The sequence below is a fragment of the Chenopodium quinoa genome, unplaced genomic scaffold, assembly GCF_001683475.1.
Source record: "Chenopodium quinoa cultivar QQ74 unplaced genomic scaffold, ASM168347v1, whole genome shotgun sequence".
Taxonomy (NCBI): Eukaryota; Viridiplantae; Streptophyta; class Magnoliopsida; order Caryophyllales; family Amaranthaceae; genus Chenopodium; species Chenopodium quinoa.
Genome location: NW_018745177.1, coordinates 3,485,767 through 3,507,810, shown reverse-complemented (window position 1 = coordinate 3,507,810; position 22,044 = coordinate 3,485,767). Strand labels below are relative to the sequence as shown.

Below are 22,044 nucleotides of genomic sequence, written 5' to 3'. Positions count from 1 at the left end.
CTTTGTTTGAAAAGTTTGTCCTTTAATTTGTTTGCTACAGCTGAATTCTGATTTGTGTGCTCCTTTGGCCACTTTACTCTGGTGTTTGTTAGATTGCCGTTATGGCATACCTCGGCTATCTAAGAAAAGCTGCAGTAGACTAAATAAGGCTGCACAGAGGACATCACAATCAGCATTTGCTAGGTATGCATATCCAATTGAGGTAGATTGGTCAGAATGAATGGTTCATGTATTTGGAATCAGTTTGCTTAAAAGTTTACCTTTAAATGTAGCCCGTGCTTAGTGGCCAACCAATCTGCTCCTGCACAGCCTCCATAGTGTCGTACATCAAAGAGGCAGAAGTGTATGCAGGGAACAGCTGCGCCATATTTGAATAGGTACATTGTATTCGTTGTCCAGGCACTATTACGTTTATCTTTGATACATTTATGAGCACTTTTTATTTTTCCCCTTATTAGCTGTGCTTTCAGATTACTGCACTCCTGAGGGTGTTTGTTCGGTATTTGTGATATAGATACCATAATAGAACATATATGTCATGCAGTGTACCAGAAGCAGGAATAGATGTTCTTCGTAAAAAAAAAAGGGCCATCCCTGGTGTACAAGGTAACTTATTATGTCTATTTTAAGCATATTCTATTAGGGCTAGGTATCTTATTGATCTGTTCCTTTTGTATTGCTTTAAATTAGATGTTCTTGGTGCTGCTATGGATCGACAGCTACCAACAGACCCTTTCAGACTTGCCGTGCCTTTTTCCTGTCACAAGTGCGGTGCAAAAAAATTTATGTTTGAATCCTAGCACTTCTGGTGTGGGAATGGAGACATCACGATTGCTGCGACTGAGTATCCTCCTGAACTTGCTTATTTGTTTACTTCAAAGGATGAGGGTGATGTGCATTTCAGAAAGTATGCTAGATTATACAACAACTTGTTCGCGTTTAGTTCGCTTGGGGGTCATTATTATGCAAACACACACAAAGGGATTTATCTTTTTAAACTACACAGTCAGATGCATCATTTTGTCCCGGATTTATTGCCTGACAATGACAATCCAAAGTATCTCCAATTGTACTTCTATGATGGTCAGCATGAATTAGAAAATAGGGTTGGTTGTTTCCCTAAATAAGAGAAGAGTGATTAGCATTCTGATGCAAGTATCTATGCATAATCCCTATGCTGTATTCTTCCGGACTTTAAGGGACAGGGTCATTCATGCAGATACAAGAATTGTTTTAAATCAAGCGCCAGTGCTTGATCAACGTGTTTATAATGCTCCTGCTGTTGATGAAGCTGCTGCTATCTGGCCGGAGAGTGCTTCGTCTAGCCAGAGCTTGGGCCCTCATATATTAGTTAGTGGATGCTCTGATAAATCTCATCGAATATATCATAATTATGGATGCTATGATCCGCTTCAGTATCCTTTGTTATTTCCTCGAGTTGAGTGTGGGTGGACTCAAGGGCTTAAAAAAAATTCTCATCCGTCTCGAAGATCAGCAGATCTGGTTCCGGATCCTATAATGTCCTGTGTTGTTCATACTACAACTGAGTTATTAGAGCAGGAAGAAGCCCGTAAGAATTCTAGACTTTATTCTTCTCTTTTAGTGTTTGATGCCCTTCTGCTACTGTCAACTTGAAATATTCCCTTTCGTTTCTTAATTGCAGGTGCAAAGAAGAAAAACACTAGAGCAGACAAGTTCATATATGCTAGAGATTATTATGCCTATAGGTTACAGATCAGGCCTAATAACATGCTTTTGCGAGCGAGAAGGTGTTTTCAGCAATACATAGTGGATATGTATGTGAAGATTGAAAATACAAGACTTGATTACTTCCGAAATAATCAAGACACCATCAGAGCTGATCTGTATAAAGGGATTTTGGATTCACTGGATTCAGGGGAGACTCTTGGACAAAAATGTTGGCCGTAGGGTTATATTACCTCCTACTTATATTGGCGGTCCTCGGGATATGAAGAAGCGGTATTTAAATGCTATGGCTTTAGTACAGAGATTTGGTAAGCCAGATCTTTTTGTTACAATTACTTGTAATGCTAATTGGCCTGAAATAAAAGCCGAGCTAGCTGCTGGTGAGGCGGCACAAGATAGACCTGATTTGGTTGCTAGGATTTTTAGAGCAAAATTGGTAGCCTTGAGAAGAGAAATCACGGAGAATAAAATATTCGGGGAAGTGGCTGCAATGGTATATGTAGTCGAGTTTCGGAAAAGAGGGCTGCCACATGCTCATTTCCTGATTATTCTGAAACCTGAATAAAAGCTCAAGTGCCCTGCTGACTATGATCGATTTGTTTGTGCTGAAATACCTGCTCCGACTAATGGTGTCTTGAGAAGAATTGTGTTGGCACATATGATGCATGGTCCTTGTGGTATCCTGAATCCGGATTGTCCATGTATGAAGAAAACTGGCATGCAACGCAGTTGTAAAAACAAATACCCTAAGCTATTTTGCAATGAAACGACTAATAATAAAGATGGATATCCTATCTACCGTCGAAGAGTAACTGGGGAGCAGGTAACCATAAGAAATGCACAATTAGACAATCAGTGGGTCATTCCTTATAACCCTTATTTGTCGATGCTCTTTGATTGTCACTTGAATGTTGAGGTGTGTTCGACTATTAAAGCAGTAAAGTATCTATACAAGTATGTGTATAAGGGTCATGATAGGATTTCGTATAATGTTGTTGGTTCTAATAGTGAACCTGTAGATGAAATTCATCAATATCAATCAGGTAGATGGGTACCTCCTTGTGAAGCTGCATGGAGAATTTTTAGCTTTGACCTATTTGAAATGCACCCTTCTGTTTTGCCTTTACAAGTCCATTTGCCATACATGCAGACTGTTCATGTGCGCCCGCATGAAAGACTACGCTCTGTTGTTTCAGATGATAAACGCTCAAGAACTCAATTAACTGAGTGTTTTGCAATGAACGCTGCTACTGAACATGGCTTGGGGTATCTATATGGTGAATTTTGCGAGCATTATACATGGCATCAGGGTGATAAGAGATGGAAACAAAGAGTACAAAACAGGATTTTAATTGGCCCCCTGGCATTTGTGTTTCTTGCAGAAGGAGAACGATTCTTTCTTAGGCTCCTACTGCTCAATGTAAGAAGTCCTAAGTCTTTTGAAGCTCTGCGTACTGTCGATGGTTGTTTGTATCCGACTTTTCAGTAAGCTACTTTAAAACAAGGGCTTATAGAAGACGATGACACGGGCAATTCGACTATGGCTAAGGCATGTGACACTCATATGCCTGCTGCTTTCCGGTGCCTATTTGCAACGGTGTTAATGTTTTGTCAGCCAAGAGATCCCGCTGCTTTATGGAATTCTTATTATTCTTTTCTTGCTGAAGATTACTCTCATAGGTTCCCAAATCAGCCTCTAAGGATACACCAGCTTACTGTTCGAGCAGTTGAACAGCGCCTGGAAGCCATGGGAAAATCCCTTGCCTTTTTTGGCCTGGAGGAATTAGTATCGCAAGTCAGTGATGAGTTTAGACGTACGAAGGATATTATAGATGCTCTTGACGCACCGATCCCAGAAGAGTGCTTAAGTTGTCGCTCAAGGTTAAACTCTGCACAAAATGTTGCTTTCGAGTGCATAATGGAACATGTCTTACAGCAAAAAGGCGGTGCTTTCTTTATTGATGGTCTAGGAGGTACAGGAAAAACTTTTCTTTACAATGCACTATATGCAGAGATTCGACAAATGAACAAGATTGTTTTACCTACGGCCACATCAGGAATAGCTGCAGCTAACATTCCTTCGGGAAGAACTGCTCATTCACGGTTCAAAATCCCAATTGACGATGAAGGGTCGCTGGCATGTGATGTTCCGAAGCAAGGAAGTTTAGCTGCATTGTTAAAGGAAACCGCTCTGATAATCTGGGACGAGGCTTCTATGGCAGAAAAGCAAAATGTAGAATCTCTAGACCTTTTATTGCAGGATATATGTGGAAATAAGGTCGTGTTTGGAGGGAAAGTGGTTGTTTTGGGAGGAGATTTCCGACAGGTCTTTCCAGTGGTCCCTCGGAAGACAATGAACGAGGCAGTGGAGGCAAGTATTGTGACTTCTTATCTGTGGCCCAGGCTTGTGAAGTTCAGACTGACAGAAAACATTAGGACAAGAAGACCTAGGATATGCTTCTTTTTTGCTTGGTCTGGGTAACGGTGAACTGCAACAAACAGAAAATGCTTTTGTCGAGCTACCAGAACATATCGTACAGTGCACAGACGATGTTATAGACTTGGTTGCACCTGTTACAGATACAACGTTTCCAGAAATTGGGCATGGCTTATTTCACAATGAGGTTTTCACAAAAAAGGCAATTTTGACACCCATGAATGATGATGTGGATGCTATAAACACATTCATGATTGAAAAATTTCCTGGACGGGCTGTGACTTACAAGAGCTTTGATGTTGTTGTTAATGATACATGCAGCATATATCCTACAGAATTTATTAACAAGCTCTGCCTAGGTGGAATGAGTCCTCATGAGCTTGTGTTAAAGGAAAATTGCCCAGTGATAGTGCTAAGGAATTTGCTTCCATCATCCGGTCTATGCAACGGTACAAGGTTAATTTGTAGAAAAAAAATTTCCAAACGTAATTCAGTGCACTATAGCAGTTGGTCATTACAAAGGGGAGGATGTTTTTATACACAGGATTAACTTAAGGCCTTCTAAGTCTATCAAATATCCGTTCATGTTTGAGCAAAACAATTTCCCATAAAACTTAGCTTTGCAATGACAATTAACAAATCTCAAGGATAAACTCACCAAGTATCCATTTATTTGCCACGCCCGTGTTTTTCCCATGGCCAGCTTTATGTTGCCCTTCCACGGGCCAAAAAATCAAAAGATGTCTGCGTTTTCACTACAGCTGGTGTTAACCAATGTTCTGTTAATGCAGTTAGAAATGTAGTATCTCATAAACTCCTATTGCTAGCAGGCATTGTTCAGACCGATGGAATGTAGAGTGAGCATTGCATTTAATTTTTGTGAGCTGCCACATGCATAATAGCGTTTCCAATGCTGATTGTTTCTGAATAGAGTGAGGTTAATTTTTTTTGCTGCGCTTCACATATTAAAGCACGGTATAGTGTTACTGATACGTGTTATGGTGTGATTGCAGGCTGCACGATATGCACAAACGATTTCCCTTTACAGAGGACACTGTAGGTATATAAATGCACTTTAATTGCAGTACTGGTTTAGTACATCAGGGATGCCTTTTTTTGTGATTATGTTTCTGTTCTTCAGAGTATGTGCTTTGTGAGTTATAGATAGAATCCTTGCATTATAGCTTAGAAAAATAACCATTCAGCTTATGGTTAGGCATTTCCTGCCCTGACTCTATGTATGCTTGTATGCTTATGAGATGTTACGGTAGTGCTTATAGGTTGCACTTGTTGGTCACACATTTTGGTCATTCCCTCTTCGAATTCCTACTGCCTTCAGTGACAGGAGTTAATCGTACTAAGCTGTTCACTACACTTGTTCTAACAGATGCATAGTAAGTGATGCCTAATTGAATCATTCTGCTGTTAAGAGAAAGGCTGCTCTTACTTATATATATAGAGATTGTATCCCAGTCTTTAATTTGTTTGTGCTTACCTTGCAAAAAGCAGCAGAATCAGCAAGTAAAGGCATGTATTTATCGGTGAAAATGTATGCTACAAGGTAAGTTATGCTTTGCTATACATACTTTGTTTAGTAGGCACGTATATCTACTATGCATCAAGTCTATACTTAACATGCTTTTACTAATCCATACTTACTAACAATTATTACGCCTAATATATATTTATCGTATACCGTGTAATACTTCCGTTGATAATAATAGTGTTTCTTGTGATTTTGTTGGGGGGTTATAATTTGGGCTTTGTCTAGCAATTATTACGCCTAATATATATTTAACGTATACCGTGTAATACTTCCGTTGGTAATAATAGTGTTTCTTGTGATTTTGTTGGGGGGTTATAATTTGGGCTTTGTATTACATAACATGTAAATGGGCTGTGTTAGTCTAGCCCATAAAATAACAATAACACTACATTTTCTGAATAGCAAAGTAGTTTTATGACTTAAAAGGCATATACATTTCACCTTGGAGATAGCAACTAGAAAGTACAAGTTAAACTAACTATTCATAGTAAGAAAAATAGTATTATATTTGAAGTTGTACTTGCTTTTAGTTTTAGCAACAGAAAAGAAAACTTTTCTTCCATTTAAATATGCTTTGTCATATAATAGCCATAATAATTAGGAACTTTTTACTTATAGTTTAAGAAAAGATACTAAACTAATCTTTAGTGCTTGCAAGCTGTAAACAAATAAAAGAAAGGAAGTTGTTTACTGTTTGGGAACGGTTACTGTTGAAACAAAAAAAACCTAGATCCTTTTGCTTTTCAGCCTTTGCTATAAATACCATATGGGTTGGAGACTTTTGAAGCACCATATTATTCTCTTACTTTTCAGCCTTGATTGTGGTATATTCTTCTTCTTCTCTGTACCTTTTATAGTAGCTTTTACATCACCTGCTATAACAATCACCCACATACTTAGCTATCCTGTTTTAAAAAAAAAAAAAAAACAAACAAAATCAGAATTCCATTATGATATATGCATACCTCGTATTTATTTTGCTTCTTTTGGTATAATAGAATTATTTCCAGTGAGTGAATTTGTATTTGTATATACTGTTGTCTGTTTCTTTCTTTGTTCTTGTTACAGTCACTTCAGCTCATGCACTATCTCATGTTGCTGCGTTTATGAAGCTGTTATATTTGTTCATTTTTTGGCATCATTTGTCCTTAGATATTGTTTATGGAATACTATTTTTAACAGAAAAAACTACTTAATTGAAGAACAAGAACAAATTATATATGACATCACTGTAAACTACACTGATCACTGTGTGTATGTCTCCCAGTCTTTTTACATGCCCTTTTATGCTACCTCATTCTCACACTCTGTGAAGTATTACAAGTATGCCTTGTTATGATTTTTCTCCTAACCATTTTCCATTTTCATGAATTGAAGATCATGAATACACCACCAAGAATGAAGCTTGAACCTGTCTACCTAGATGAACTCACTACTCAAAGTAAGGACTATAAAGTTAAAGTTACTGTCACTGAAAAGGGAAGAGCTCATCCTTCTCCTAAAAATCCATGTGTTTTTTTTCAAACAATCATCTTAGAGGATGAAAAGGTATATATATTTTCTAAGCTTAGATTGTAGAAACATATGTACCATTTATTTTCTGGTTATAGCACTATACATTCCTTGCTGCACATACAGTCTGTTATGTACAACTTGTGAGGTACAAAGGATTCATTTTATAGATCAAAGAGTATACAAATTATAACCAGAAAAAGAGATCTAACATATGTATAAGTAGGTTTGTGCATGGTTACAAGTAGGCTACTTAACTAAGCATGCCTTTGATCCCTGTATAAAGTTGTATACTTCTGCTAAGTATTCCTCTCCTTAATGAGTATGTTATGTATTTTTCCAGAAAAACAAGATGTGTTGTGCAATGTTTGGAGACCAGATTGAAGCGTATGAGGATGTTCTGAAACCATCTGGTCAATATGAAATATCCAAGGCCCCTATAACAGCTGTGGATGAACAGTACAAATTCAATGAACAAGAACTTCCATACCAGATGACAGTCGGACAGCAAACTATAATTCAACGTTTAAATCAAGAGAGTGGACCGATTGAGCCAAAATACCAGCCAATGTCAAGTATTCCACGATCGCATGATCCAAATGGAAGATTTGGTAGTGCTTATTATCAATCAGTTTACGCATATCTATGGTTTTATTTGCACTTTCGAAAATGACACTGCATGCATGCATTCTATTGCACTTACTTTTTACTTTTGTCCTAAACTAGATGTAGTTGGTGTTGTACTATTTTTTGAAGAGGCACCGAGGCTGATACCTAATACACGTGGTCGGGATAGTCCAGTTCGAGAGATTTCTGTTACAGATACAAGGTAAATATAGTTTCTAAAAAGTTGCATATCTTACCATTTACCTAACAACTGAAGCAGATTACTAACACTAAGTACTCATTTGCAAATCAACCAAGACCATGCTATGACTATTTCAGCATGGAATGACCTCACAGGCAAACCATGTGATGCTATGAGTAATTGGGCTGAAAAATTCAATGTCGTTGGCTTTACTGCTCTCAAAACCCGACACACGAGAGGTCATATCACTTAGTATAATTAGCGTTTTCTAACTGTCGCTCAACATCAGAGAATAAACTTTTTTATACTTGGCAACAGGATTCACTCTGAACACAACCATGTCGACCAGGATCATTCTGAACCCTAAAGGACCACGGGCAGATATGCTTCGAGAATGGTAGGTGCTACATAAGAATATTCTATAAATATAATAATAATCTAACTAAGGCTACCTATTCTGTTTCAGGGTTAGCTTATATTAGCATGTGCTGCAAGACAGGCAAGATAGAATTCTGAATGTTAGATATCCAAGTGCTAAAAAGAAAATTATAACAATAGCTGAGCTAAGAAGCAAGAAGGTCCTTAACTTACTAAGCTTATTATAAATGGAAAAAGATTCTCGTGATACATAGCATTTAAGACAAGTATTATACCTGCTTAGTATTATCCTGTTGGCAACATTGATGCAGGCAGCTAATGCAACACCAGATGAAGTAGCTTAGATCAGAGTCACAATACCAGAGGCCGACTTACAGAGAGTTAATGCATACATAGGGTGTCTTGGTTGTGGAAAGCGATCACATCTTGCACTTGAGACTCGCTTCCCTTGCATTTCTTGCAAGAAAGAAGACACTACTGCTGCTCATAAGTACACTTTTAGCCGAAGCTTTGTTTCTTTTTTCCCTTCATAATTATAAAATATATACTAATATTTTACTAAACTAACGTGTGTACTGCTACAGAGTTACTTTCAAGTTCGAAGTTGTTGATGAAGTGAGACAATGTCATTTACAACGTTTAATGATGATACAGAGAAGCTTTTTCGAAGGGCAACAGCTGAAATTTGGGATATGAAAATCAATGTAGGGAATTCTGCCACTGCTATGATTTCTGGCATCTTGCATTTTTTTAAACTCTGTATGTGGTTATGTGCACTATAGTAGTTCAACTTGATATACATGCAACACTGCTTATATAATTTATTGCTAAACAAATCCTGCACGGGAAAAGAATATAGTACATTATTACCTATAATTCCTTCTGTTAATTAGTTTGTTATTTTACATAAAAAAGGAATTGATTATGCATCCTCTACATAATATATACTTGTTATTTATACATGTTGTTGAACATTCTAGGGCAATTTGGACACTTTTAGGGTTGTTAAGGAGAGGCTATCAGTTGAACCTTTTTTTATTCAAGTAACTCCAACTCTGGAGCTAGCGAGGAACAATGTTCTATTATGGACATTGAAATCTGTTGATGTTGAAGATGCACGAACAAGTGTCCAGGTGCCAGCTTCATCGTCTTCGAATTTGAACAGAGGTCAATTCCCTTCTACAGCTGGGAAACAACTTGCAGCACAACAAATGCTCGTAAGCGAGGTTGCACCAGCTGCCACAGCTAAGGACCACGGTAAAGCACCTGCTGGTCCTAGCTTCGAGGGCGATACTGATTGCAGTGAGGAGAACACGGAAAAAAATGATGAGGTTCTCACTGATTTAGCTCAGTTTCATGAGTTTAGACTAGCTTCCTAGGCATTCGAGACAGATTGTTTTGATGTCCCGTTTCAGCCACCAACTAAGGGTATTACAATCTCTGAAGCACCAACACCAGTGACAGAGCTTCCTACATGGGCCACTCTTGCTCGCACTCGTATCAAAGCTAAGAACAAAGAGCCAATGCCTACTGATGATACACAGGAATTGGGTGATACAGACGAAGCTCCAAGGAAGAAACTCCGAACAGCTCTTTTCAAAGAGAATGCAGAGAAAGAAAATTAGGCAACAAAGAAGCAGCTTGAAGTCTCCTTACTAACTTGCACATGAAGCCGATTTCAAAAGTATAAGTATTTACCTCCTTTTGTTGTTTAAGTGTTAGAATGAATCAAGTACCGTAGTATAATACATTGCTAAGGTTAAGATATCTTTTGGATGTTTAGCAAGAACATTTTGGACATCGTATGTTCTCTATAAACATCAAGTATATGCACAGCAGTAAGCTTTTGTAATAGCAGTTAATCTGCAATTGTGTCTTAGACACCCAGTTAAGTAGAGCTAAAGCCTTTTATAATGTACATAGTACTAGCAGAAGTAGTATGGTGTATTAGCTTGTATCCTTAAATCAGGATACCTATCTATAATATAACCTTAATTATTATAAGTCCTTTCTATCAAGCTTTACTCAGCATTTCATCTGTAGCCTTTTAAAATAGCACAATAATATGTGCATTACACTTTCTAACCTAGATGCAGTTTTTGAGTTACAGTTTATTTCGTGTAGGTCTAACAATTGTGCCTTTTTTTGGGGTTGCTTCAACTCCTTCCCTTTCACCACTTGTTTGCTGCCTTCTGTAGCATAGTGGCACTTATTTTCCAGTAGAAATAAAGGCAGAAAAGCAGAATAGCCACCAACTCTCACCTACATTCGAATATTTTTCAGTAAAACATGAAGAATGGTAATTCTCTAACTAATCTTATCACATTATTTCGATTTACCTGTGAATCCCACTGTCTGGAGGCTAATGACAGACAGAATGATTAATGACTTAAGTCTCATTTCACATTATAGTTTTTACTGCTTCTGAAAATGCAAATTGTTCCTAACTCAAAATCCTAAATGGTATCATTTTTCACAATCATACAGTTGACATCTTCCATTCTATGTGTTCTTCGACTTCTACCGTGCTCAAGACTGTAAAGAAGTATTAAAAAATAAACAGCTACAGCTCGACAGACAGCACCATATGTACAGGAACCCTGGTATGTAAAATATCCATGTAAGCTTAATTCTCAGAAGTGTTCTATTTACTTCTCATGTACTTTGTCTGCTGAATATTTTAAAACTAGGTCCATAATATGTTTAGAAAATTGCTGAGGTCTCAGATAATTAACTGGCTAACCATGTCTAGATTACAATGCAAAATACCTACAGGAAAATTAGATATTGATGGTGAATATGAAATTACGATAACAAAGAACAGCAAAAATTAAGGGAAAGGAAATGCAGTAGAAGTCATATCATATTATTTCCAAAAAACAGAACCTAAACTCTGCTTAATAGCATTACATTACATAGGGAAATAATTCATCCAAAAACAAATCTACTACCCTTATTAATCTCTCAATAGAATACAAGCAAAGAAAGAACACACAATCCTAATAGCATAACATTCTAAAAACACAGATGAGTCAGGCTATTACACTAGCACTAGATCAATATCAAAAACTATAGGATTTCCTTCTCTGAATTTAATCAACGACCCTTCATCTATTTGGACATTGTAATGATCAACAAATTTCTTTACACCATTTTTTATTGAGCACTGAATAATCGTATTCCCAGCCTTTGCGACCTTCAGCTGAGCACTAAATTGTCTATCAAAGTTCTGCAGAATAATATCAGTTGTACCAAGGAAATTTTGAAAATGCTGTCTAGCAAAATTCAACGGAACATTCTGCCAAAATACCACACCACACAAAATAATATTAGCAAGAATAGAGACAAGAAATACATATTCTAAAAACTACAATAGAGTAAATGAAAAGCATACTATAACTCCTTGCTCAATGTATGCAGCTGAAAAGATGAAAAAGAAATAGTCTTCATGACAGGTAGCAGCAAGTTCAGTGAGCCAAGCATTAGTCTCAATCATTTTAGCTGAAGGTCCTTCAACGGCTGGCTTCCGCCCACGTTTTTTATAAAAACTGCCTGAGGCCTCAGAATGCTTTTTCCTTTCTATGTTCTTTCCTTTCTTACCAGTCTGAAGTCGGACTGTGAATGAACTATCTCCTAAATAAGTGAAGGTTAGGACATCGCCTACTTCTATCCCATTATCTTCAACAAAATCACTTCACCCTGCATCAAGATATATACCCCAGCCATTGCCACATTCTTCGTGAACTAAAGTAACGTACCAGCATTTATGACAGCCATCCATGAACACCTGAATACTAAAGAAGCCATCGTCTAACACATCGCTGAAACCATCAGGGATACGCTGCACATGTGATACTTTTTACGCATTAGAAATACAAGACAAAGTAGTAGCCACACATAAAAACTAAACAAACCATGCGCTACATGCACAACAGAAAACACCAAAAATGTAGCCACACATAAAAACTAAACAATTTCTGCAATAGATCCACATTAGACATCAACAAAGACAGTGTTGATAGTTTCATACCAGCTTCTCATGTTGCTCAGTATCATTCTCATACAGAACTGTAAACACAATTGGAAAATCTACCATTGTTTTTTTTGGCAACACACTTATTCTCTATAACAGCTGCACATTAATTCCTGCAGAAACCCACATAGTTCCTATGTACTTGCTACCTGATACAAAATGGTACTATATATTGAAAAAAAATATAACCTTTAAGCTGCTACACTGTTATATATATTAATGAGAAAATAAAGGGTCATTAATATCATCATTTCCCATGAGAAAGTAACTAAGATATAAGATTCTATATCTCTATGCTTCTGAAGGCTTTTTAACTTCTTTGAAAGTAGTCAATACAATAATAGTTGGATATCAGACAGTTCTTAGGTAGGGAATATTAATATCACTTATTTATACTTGCATACACATACCCAAAAAAGGCCTGCAGTACTGCCTTTCATCCATACCCACCCTTTGTCACTTTTCCAAAATTCCCTTATTCTCCACAACCATCCCTCTCGGCTTCTCTTTTTCTTTTATTGCCTTTCTCTTTTAACGTCCCAACCTTCAGCGTCTCTTTTTGCAGCAAATCTAGATACCTATTCATCTGTTGCGTCACATCTCTAACGTACAACCGAAAGCGTGCAATATTTTCTGCCTTTTATTGCGCCGGATTCAGTCGCCACGTTGGTGGTGTAAATGCTTTTTCGGAGGTTGATGTGCTATCGGTACTCCCCATTGTCTTAGGCAAAAACTAATCACTCAGCCTCACAACAAATTAAACTTCGAAAAAAAAAGAGAAAGAGATAGAAAATAGAAGGCAGAACAAAACAACAGGATGGACCACTCAAAAATACATAAACCAATTACGACAGAATCTTGCCGAAAAAACACACCCAGTGACTTTCCAAATACGACCGTCTATAAATTTACATATTCTACCACTAGAACTCTAGAAGAATCCAAATATAGAACATCCTTTTTCATACTTGTCCTTGTATATACAATATATACCGGTTATCATTATGTCGTCTTATCATACATCATTTGCTTAATTGCATTTCAATAAGGCATCAAGGGTGCACACATCTAAGGCCCATTTATAATATTTTACCACCACTTCGTACAAAGACTACAACATTTCTTAAGCAAAGACAGATTTCTTAACCCTTACAATTACTAGCAATCACTGATCGTTTAGAGTATCAGTATACATACATCACTAAAATAATAAGAACGTTGCACCCCGTGCAAACTAAACACAAAGCTCGTAGTTAAAACATATTTATAAGTTGCCCTTCGCTTTACGTGACTTGAACATAGGTGCATATATAACCCCAATAACAATTCAACGAGACTTCCTTATCTAGATGTCGGGGGGGCACGCGCAACGCGCGTGCTCCAACGACTAGTTAAACATAAACATTTTATGTCTAATTCAAATTTAATCAAAATCTTTATTTCAATTAATTTGAGGCTTTCATAGAATTCAATCCTTAAATCACATAAAACACTTTTAAAAGATTAATTAATCACACCAAACATTTTTAAGTATGAAAAATTAAATCAAATTGTAGGCATCGCTCAAAGTGCGCCTACGTTAAAGCATGTGTGAATATGCTTGGCACTCATAGGAAGTGGGAATTGACGTATACGATAAGGGACACGATTAGGGACAAGGAAAGTAGGGAGCCGCCAACAAGTTTTTAAGGAGCTTAAAAACCGTTCACGAATCATAAAAGGCAACCACGATAAAGGGACAACGACGGCAACAACGATTGACTCGTGAAGGTTACACCCCATTCATAATCCATGAGATTACTAACTCTATATGGTTCAGAACCACAAAAGGAGGATCGGGGATGATGGTACGAAGTGAGTCATGGAGTCACATTCGCCCGTATTGGCCTCTACTCGATTCTTATAGTGAAAACTGATTCATGCGATCTCAAAGGCATACAAACAAAATATTCCATTTGCTCCAAAATATTATTATGCTAAATTGGTTGAATATTAATGCAACACATAATTCTAAAATATTTGTGATTACTTGAATTAAACAACAAGATTAAAAGGAACCTAAACCGGTCGTCCAAATTATCTTATTAGGCGTGATTTTCAATTACATATTCCCTTTAACCATGCAATATGGTGATCATAAATAATAATAGAATAAGCATTAATATTGGAAGCAATTTAACCATAATTCAAACAACATAAAATCGTTAGAAAAATAATAAAAATAAAGGGAACATAATTCTTACTTTGATTCTGTTTGCTTGCAACTATAAAATAATAAACGAGTTAGTAACTTCAAGGAAATAATCATAAAACAATAATTAAATTAAATTAAATTAAATAGAATTGATTAGGGGCCAAACCCTCAAACAGTTCTACCTTTCACGCCTTGGCTTAAGGACAGAACCACGAGTAAAGTATGGACTCCTGGGAGTGCTTGAAGAAGGAATTTTGAAAGAATAAGGGTAGGCTAGTGTTTAGGCTAGAGCATAGAAGAGAGAAAAAAAAAGAGAATTAATTGATGCCCCGTACATCAGAAATGAGGGGGTATTTATAGAAAAAATGTGCTGAGGGAACAAACGGAACCCTAAAATGATAAAAACCCTAAAAAAGTATCCCGCGACACGGCAAAGTGTACCGTGACACGGGAAATCCCACCGTCGGACGGGAAATATTCCCGTGACACGATGCACATTTTGTGTGACGCGGGAATTATTTAGTGAACGAGGAGAAAACGCGTTACGGGTTTGCGCGGAAAGGACACGGAAATTCCCGTGTCACGGCAGGTTTCCCGTGTCACGGGGAATCCCACCGTCAGACGGGAAAGTTTCCCGTGACACAGTGGACAGTTGCCGTGACGCGGGAATTTCAGTTCGCTTTTCCGTCTAAATTCATTTTTAACCCTAATTTCGTTCAGCATTTTAAGTGCCGATTGATAATTTCAGAGCCATTTTCTGATTTATTATTATTATTTGGCCAAAAAAAAAGAAAATAAGTAAATAAAATAAATTAAAGGTTTGGGCCAAAATAAATAATAAAATAAAATAAAAAGGGTTTGGGCTGAAATTAAAAACTATGCTTTGACTAAACATCAAGAGTGATCCATGCACTATTCAAAAATACGAATTTAATTAAACACGATTTTTTAAGCACTCTTGGGATTAAATACTTAACCCGACCAATAGTGACGGTGAAAGGTTGTTCATCATCGAGTTTGGTTTTGGGGAGACATTTTTAGGTGTCTACAGAAGCCCCCACTTTGACTGAGTTTGTAGAAACATCAGTTTCGAAAACAATAGTCAAAGTAGTCGATAGGGACGGAGAATGATTTAAGACTTTCTGCGACCCTAAATCACTCTGTATACGCCGATACCTGCAGAAAAATGTTAATTCCACAGATAAAAGAGTAAAAGGATAGAACACGTATCTGGCACCAGTGTATCGGTGACAAATGAGTTTGGCAGCTTCCTATGCTTGAAGGAATCCGATGGATGACGTTTGTTGAAATACTTTCCATTGCTGAGGAAAGTCGACTGACGAGTTTGGTAGCTTTCTATGCTTGAAGAAATCTACCAGATGATACTTTCCATGCTTAAGGCAAGCCGACATATGAATTTGGCGGTTTTCTATGCTTGAAGAAATCCACTAGATAATACTTTCCATGATTGAGGAAAGTCGACAGATGATGAGATTGAAAGTCTCTGTATATCGAGAACCTTGCGCCGTGAAATGATGGTGGTTCGATTGTCCCCAAATGTGGGTTGTAGTTGGTTCGCTTGTCCCCGAATGTGGGCTGTAGATGGTCCGCTTGTCCCCGGACGTGGGCTGTAGATGGTCCGGTTGTCCCCGAACGTGGGTTGTAGATGGTCCGCTTGTCCCCGGACGTGGGCTGTAAATGGTCCTCTTGTCCCCGGACGTGGGCTGGTTGTAAATGGTCCGCTTGTCCCCGGACGTGGGCTGGTTGTAAATGGTCCACTTGTCCCCGGACGTGGGCTGTAAATGGTCTACTTGTCCCCGGACGTGGGCTGGTTGTAAATGGTCTGCCTGTCCCCGGATGTGGTCTATAAATGGTCCACTTGTCCCCGGACGTGGGTTGTAGATGGTCCAATTGTCCCCGGACGTGGGCTGGTTGTAAATGGTCCGCTTGTCCCCGATCGTCGGCTGTAAATGGTCCGCTTGTCCCCGGACGTGGGCTGGTTGTAAATGGCTCGCTTGTCCCCTGACGTGGGCTGTAAATGGTCAGCTTGTCCCCGGACGTGGGCTGGTTGTAAATGGTCCGCTTGTCCCCGGACGTGGGCTGGTTGTAAATGGTCCGCTTGTCCCCGGATGTGGGTTGTATATGGTCCGCTTGTCCCCGAACGTGGGCTGTAGATGGTCCGCTTGTCCCCGAACGTGGGCTGTAATTGAGACTTGCAAAATAAAATCTGCCAGGGGACTCGTATAGACAATGATTGACTTGACCAACTGACTTGACCAAGTTTGACTTGACACGACATGACATGACATGAGTATGACATGTGATTGTGTGTGTATAGTTTGAGTGTGTGTGCAGACACAAGCAACCGAAAATGCAAAAGCAAAAATTTTCCATCATTTTTGTCCTGAGATGAGTGGAGGGTACCGACTTTCTCCCGAAAAAGAAAGACATGAAAAATGAAATTTTATTTTTGAACTTCCCTTGATAAAAATTTTGAAAAAGTTTTTGAACTTCACCAAAATAAAATAATGAAAAAGGGAAGAAGTTTTGAACTTCCTCCTTGAGCAAGACGAAATGAATCGTATGGATTGAAATGCTTGTCCTGAAAATAATGTATGCATGATGCATGTTCTTAGGCTAGGAGGCTAAGGACAATTACATCATGTGACACGATAGATGAATGAACTTAAGTCATGGAGCTAAGCATCATATATGGTGTAAAGAAGCGATCTTGAACGTCACTTAGGTCTGGAAGCTAAGCACGTATATAGATGAAGTGATTATGAATGTTGCTTAGGTCAAGGAGCTAAGAACGATGTGCTTTGTATTATTACAAGTCATTGATATAGAAATGTTACTCAACACGTTATGCGATGCATGAAACAATGAACATTGCTCAGGTCAAGAAGCTAAGCAAGTATATAACGTTTCTTCTGATGAATGTTGTCTTGAAAGATGATGAAGCATGCGCGGTAGGGAAACAAGATTTCATGATAAAGGGTTCCTAATGGAAAGATGATATGGATATGTATGTGTGAAAGTGATACTAAGGTGAGGCTGCAAAGGTTATGGTGATGGAAATATATGTGTGAAGAGTCAAAGAAGATGACTCTTTAGGCTGGGTAAGCTAATGTGATGTGGGTTCAAGCCCCCAAGTTTAGCTCTAAATGGGTAAGGATATAGAGATAAGCATTGGATATTCTTTGACTCGATCATGCATAAATATGAATATGAATGTGGTCGCACCTCAATGTGAGGTTGCCTACGTATCCATTAGGAATCAGGCCGAACGTAGCTCTAACCGAACTTTGCACAAGTGTATGTACACCTCAAAAAGGTATTTCAAGGGTTGTAATGTGGTTAAGTTGATGGTTTAAGGAAGAAAGGGGTAAAAGGCTCAAGACCCGAGAGAAGCCCCCAAGATGTGTAATTGTGAATTTGAAAATTTTGAATTTTGCAAGTTTATTTTCAACATTTTTTTTTTGCTTTGATTTTTTTTTCATTCATTTGAATCAATGTAGGAAATCTCAGATCATGCGGTCCATCACTCACTTAGAATTCATGTTTCTCAGGCACGGTACCGAGAACTCGATGAGAGACGCAATTTGAGACGTGTTCATATCAAAGACATTGGAACACTTGCCTTTAGACATTGTTTTATTGTTTTATTGTTGCTTTTTTTTTTTTACTTGCTTTTTGAATGTTATACAATTACACATCTTCCAATCCCAGGGTTAAGTAAATGTGGGTTGAAGAAATGAAGGCCAAACGTTAGACGAGGCTCAAAATGGTTGATGAAGAAATGGAATGTGATTGAACGGTTATCAGGGAATGACAGGGTTGCAAAGGTGCCTCAAGTCATTGGTGTACCTTGGGTTTAGTTCGGTAATTGAATTATTTTTTATTATTATTTTATTTTTATTTTTTTAGAATGAATGAATGAATGAAAAATTCTATGAACGAGATGTAAAGGAAATTTGCTCATTTTATTAATGGAAAAGGTGAACGAAACACATGAAACGTATAAAAATTCAAAATGGAAAACCTATGCTAAACATGAATGGGGGAATGGAGATGAATGATAAAGAAAGAAATCATGAAATCTTGCACGAAGGATCTGTTGTGCGCCTTATGTTCATTACTTCTTGCTGCCTGGAGGGACAGGAAGTTTGTTTGCATCCACCAAGTCTTGAATGACGTCATTCAAATTCCAACATTGCTCCATAGTATGGCCCCTTCCTTGATGGTACTTGCAGTGGACATTGGGATTCCATTTGGCGCTCCTTTCTCCAGGTTTTGGCTCTAGAAATGGCCCAATAGGTGTGATCAAGCCTTGACCGTAAAGGCGATCAAAGGCCGCATCATAAGTCATTGGAGTGTAAGTTCTTTTCTTCTTGGGCAATGGTGCATCAAGAGCTAACACTTCATTGATATCAACTTGGCTTATATTATTGGTAGTATTTCGTGCTTAGAAGACGAAGAAGAAGGATGGTCGTTCTTCTTGTTTTTCCAAGTGTTATTATTGTTACTACCTGCAGTCTTTATTAATTCATCCTCGATATTGATGCCGATGTCGTATACAGCTTCGAAAGTGTTCAGTGGAAGAAATTTGAGATGTTCCCTATATTTATGAGTCAGATTTTAAATAAAGAGGCGAACCATCTCTCTTTCTTTGGGAGGATCTACCAAGAGTGAAGTTGTTTCCCTCCACCTGTTCAGGTAAGCGGTGAAGCCTTCATTCTCTTTCTGTTTGAGAATGGAGAGTTCACGTTCAGAATTTTTAGTTTGAATGTTACACTTGTAACGATTCATGAAACTGTCGGTGGCATCTTGCCAAGTCGCAGTATGCTTGGTGTCTAAGGAATAAAACCATTGTTGGCAAGCATGTTCTAAGGAGAGAGGGAACACCGTAGGGAAGAGTGTTATGTCCAATCCCTTAAGAGGCATGGTTGCAGAGAACGCCTTCAAATGGAATATTGGATTGTCAGTAGGCTTGAACTTTGGAATATCAGCAGCGGAGAACTTTTCAGGGAGTTTGTGCTTCACATCCAAAGGACTGGGAGGTCGTTCCACATAAGTGAAATCCTTAGAAATCTTACTCATTTGTTCCTTCAGTTTGTTAAGGGTGGAAACAGTGACCTTGTTTTATTCCATGGTAGTGACCCTAGTGGTAAGGGTTTGCATCATGGCAGACACTGCCTCAATGGATTTGTTGATGTTCTCAATATCTTCTTTAGTGGCCGTTGAAAGGTGATGAGTAACGGAGATGGCAAAGTTCTCTTTGAATGCCTATTAGATCTAAGAGATTGTTGCGATAATGACACGAACCGTATTAATCTATCCCTGTTCCTTGACCAAGTACTGTGAAATAAAATAATTCACTTAATTGTTTGACTTATTGCTCAAGATAAGAAAAGAAGGAAAAAATAGACATTTGAAAATGGGTGAGAAAACTCCACTTATTTTTTTATTATGACGAAAATAGGGTTCATGAACCTAGTATACGATCATAAACGACCTGGTGCACGACTCGAGTCGGAACATAAAGAAAGTGTGTGGACTATACTTGACTCGTGAGTGACTAAGTGATGTTATAAGACACGTGGTATGATCGTATGGCTAGACATGTGAACAATAACCAAAATTACTGACGCGAGGACCAAATTAACACGGAAGACTTAAAAAAAGCTGATTAGACTTATTTCAAGGGCACCGTGACAGGGAAAACTGTACCGTGTCACGGGACAAACTGCCGTGACGCGGTGGGTTTTTTTTTTTTGGAAATCCACCGTGCCACGGTTGAAATTGCCGTGACACGGTGAAATATCCCGTGCCACGGTGGATGCTGATGTGGCACGGGATTTTTTTTTTGGTGCTGGAAATCCACCGTGTCACGGTGGAAATTGCCGTGACACGGTGAATTTTCCCGTGGCACGATGGATGCTGACGTAGCACGGAATTTTTTTTTTTTTTGGAAATCCACCGTGCCACAATAGATGCTGACGTGGCACGGGATTTTTTTTTTGCTGCCACCGCGCCACAGTGGAAATTTGCCGTGATACGGTAGAGTTTCCCGTGGCGCGGCAAACTTTTTTTTTTTTTGCTGCAATTCCACCGCACCACGGTGGACTGTGCCGTGACACGTTGGACAGCTCCTGTGACGTAGGAACCCTAACCTTTTTGTTTTTTTTTTTTTTTTTTTTTTTTTTGCTAATTACTAAGTGAGTACGGTCCATTGGCAATCGTTAGTCATAAAATAATCCACCATAGACAAAGAAAGATCGTTAAGGTTAGGATCAAAACGACCAAACATAAAACACGTAGGCACAATGATGCAAAGAATAGTTCACAACCTAAGATCAAGTTCTATGTTCGACTATGGTCAGGTTTATGTGGTGTCAATAGGGTCCCATGGTTAAAAGTTTGGACGCGTTAGCAAGGTAGCCTCCCTTGAGGGTGTATGCCAACGGGCGGCTCCGTGAGTTCGTGATGAAATCGAACTCGACTCCATGGTTTAGGTGGATTTAATTACTCGGATGAACCCTTATTGCCATGAGCGTTTTTGGGTTGATAGAGCTTAAATTCCCCGGGGCCAAGACGCATGTAGAACACACACGTTTTTTCAGAAAAATCGAAGGAAGTTGACTGTGAGAAGAGAATACAAGCCACCAGACTGATTTTAAGACTGCCGTGACACGACAGAGATTCCCGTGCCACGGTACTGCACACCCTCAGACGGTATACTGCACCATGACACGGCAGATTCTGCTATGGCACGACAGTCAGAAAATCTGACCGGTGCCTTGTTTTCCTTCGTATGCAATCAAGTTATTCGATTTTTCCTACGGGACAGACCTAAATGCGACGTTAAAACGTCTATGCTTATGCAAAAATGCCAAATTAATCACAGGAATATTTTTCAAGAATCTTTCAAGTCTCATCCACTCATCTTAATTATAAACCGATCACTCAAATCGATAAATAACAAAGAATCCTCCCTAGTGGAGTCGCCAAATTGTAGGCGTCGCACGAAGTGCGCCTACGTTAAAGCATGTGTGAATATGCTTGGCACTCATAGGAAGTGGGAATTGACATATACGATAAGGGACACGATTAGGGACAAGGAAAGTCGGGAGCCGCCAAAAGGTTTTTAAGGAACTTGTAAACCGTTCACGGATCATAAAAGGCAACCACGATAAAGGGACAAAGAAGGCAACAACGATTGACCCGTGAAGGTTACACCCCATTAATAATCCATGAGATTACTAACTCTATATGGTTCGGAACCACGAAAGGAGGATCGGGGATGATGGTACGAAGTGAGTCATGGAGTCACATTCGCTCGTATTGGCCTCTACTCGATTCTTATAGTGAAAAGTGATTCATGCGATCTCAAAGGCATACAAACAAAATATTCAATTTGCTCCAA

At 38.6% G+C, this 22,044-nt stretch overlaps 1 protein-coding gene across 1 annotated transcript; it reads left to right on the top strand.

Annotated features, from left to right (window-relative positions):
- Positions 1-1,161: 1,161 nt before the first annotated feature.
- On the top strand, positions 1,162-3,196 carry LOC110710693. Its single transcript, XM_021889024.1, has 4 exons — positions 1,162-1,570; positions 1,664-1,800; positions 1,898-2,200; positions 2,276-3,196. The coding sequence occupies exons 1-4, from the start codon at positions 1,162-1,164 to the stop codon at positions 3,194-3,196; spliced, it is 1,770 nt and encodes a 589-aa protein (XP_021744716.1).
- Positions 3,197-22,044: the final 18,848 nt, after the last annotated feature.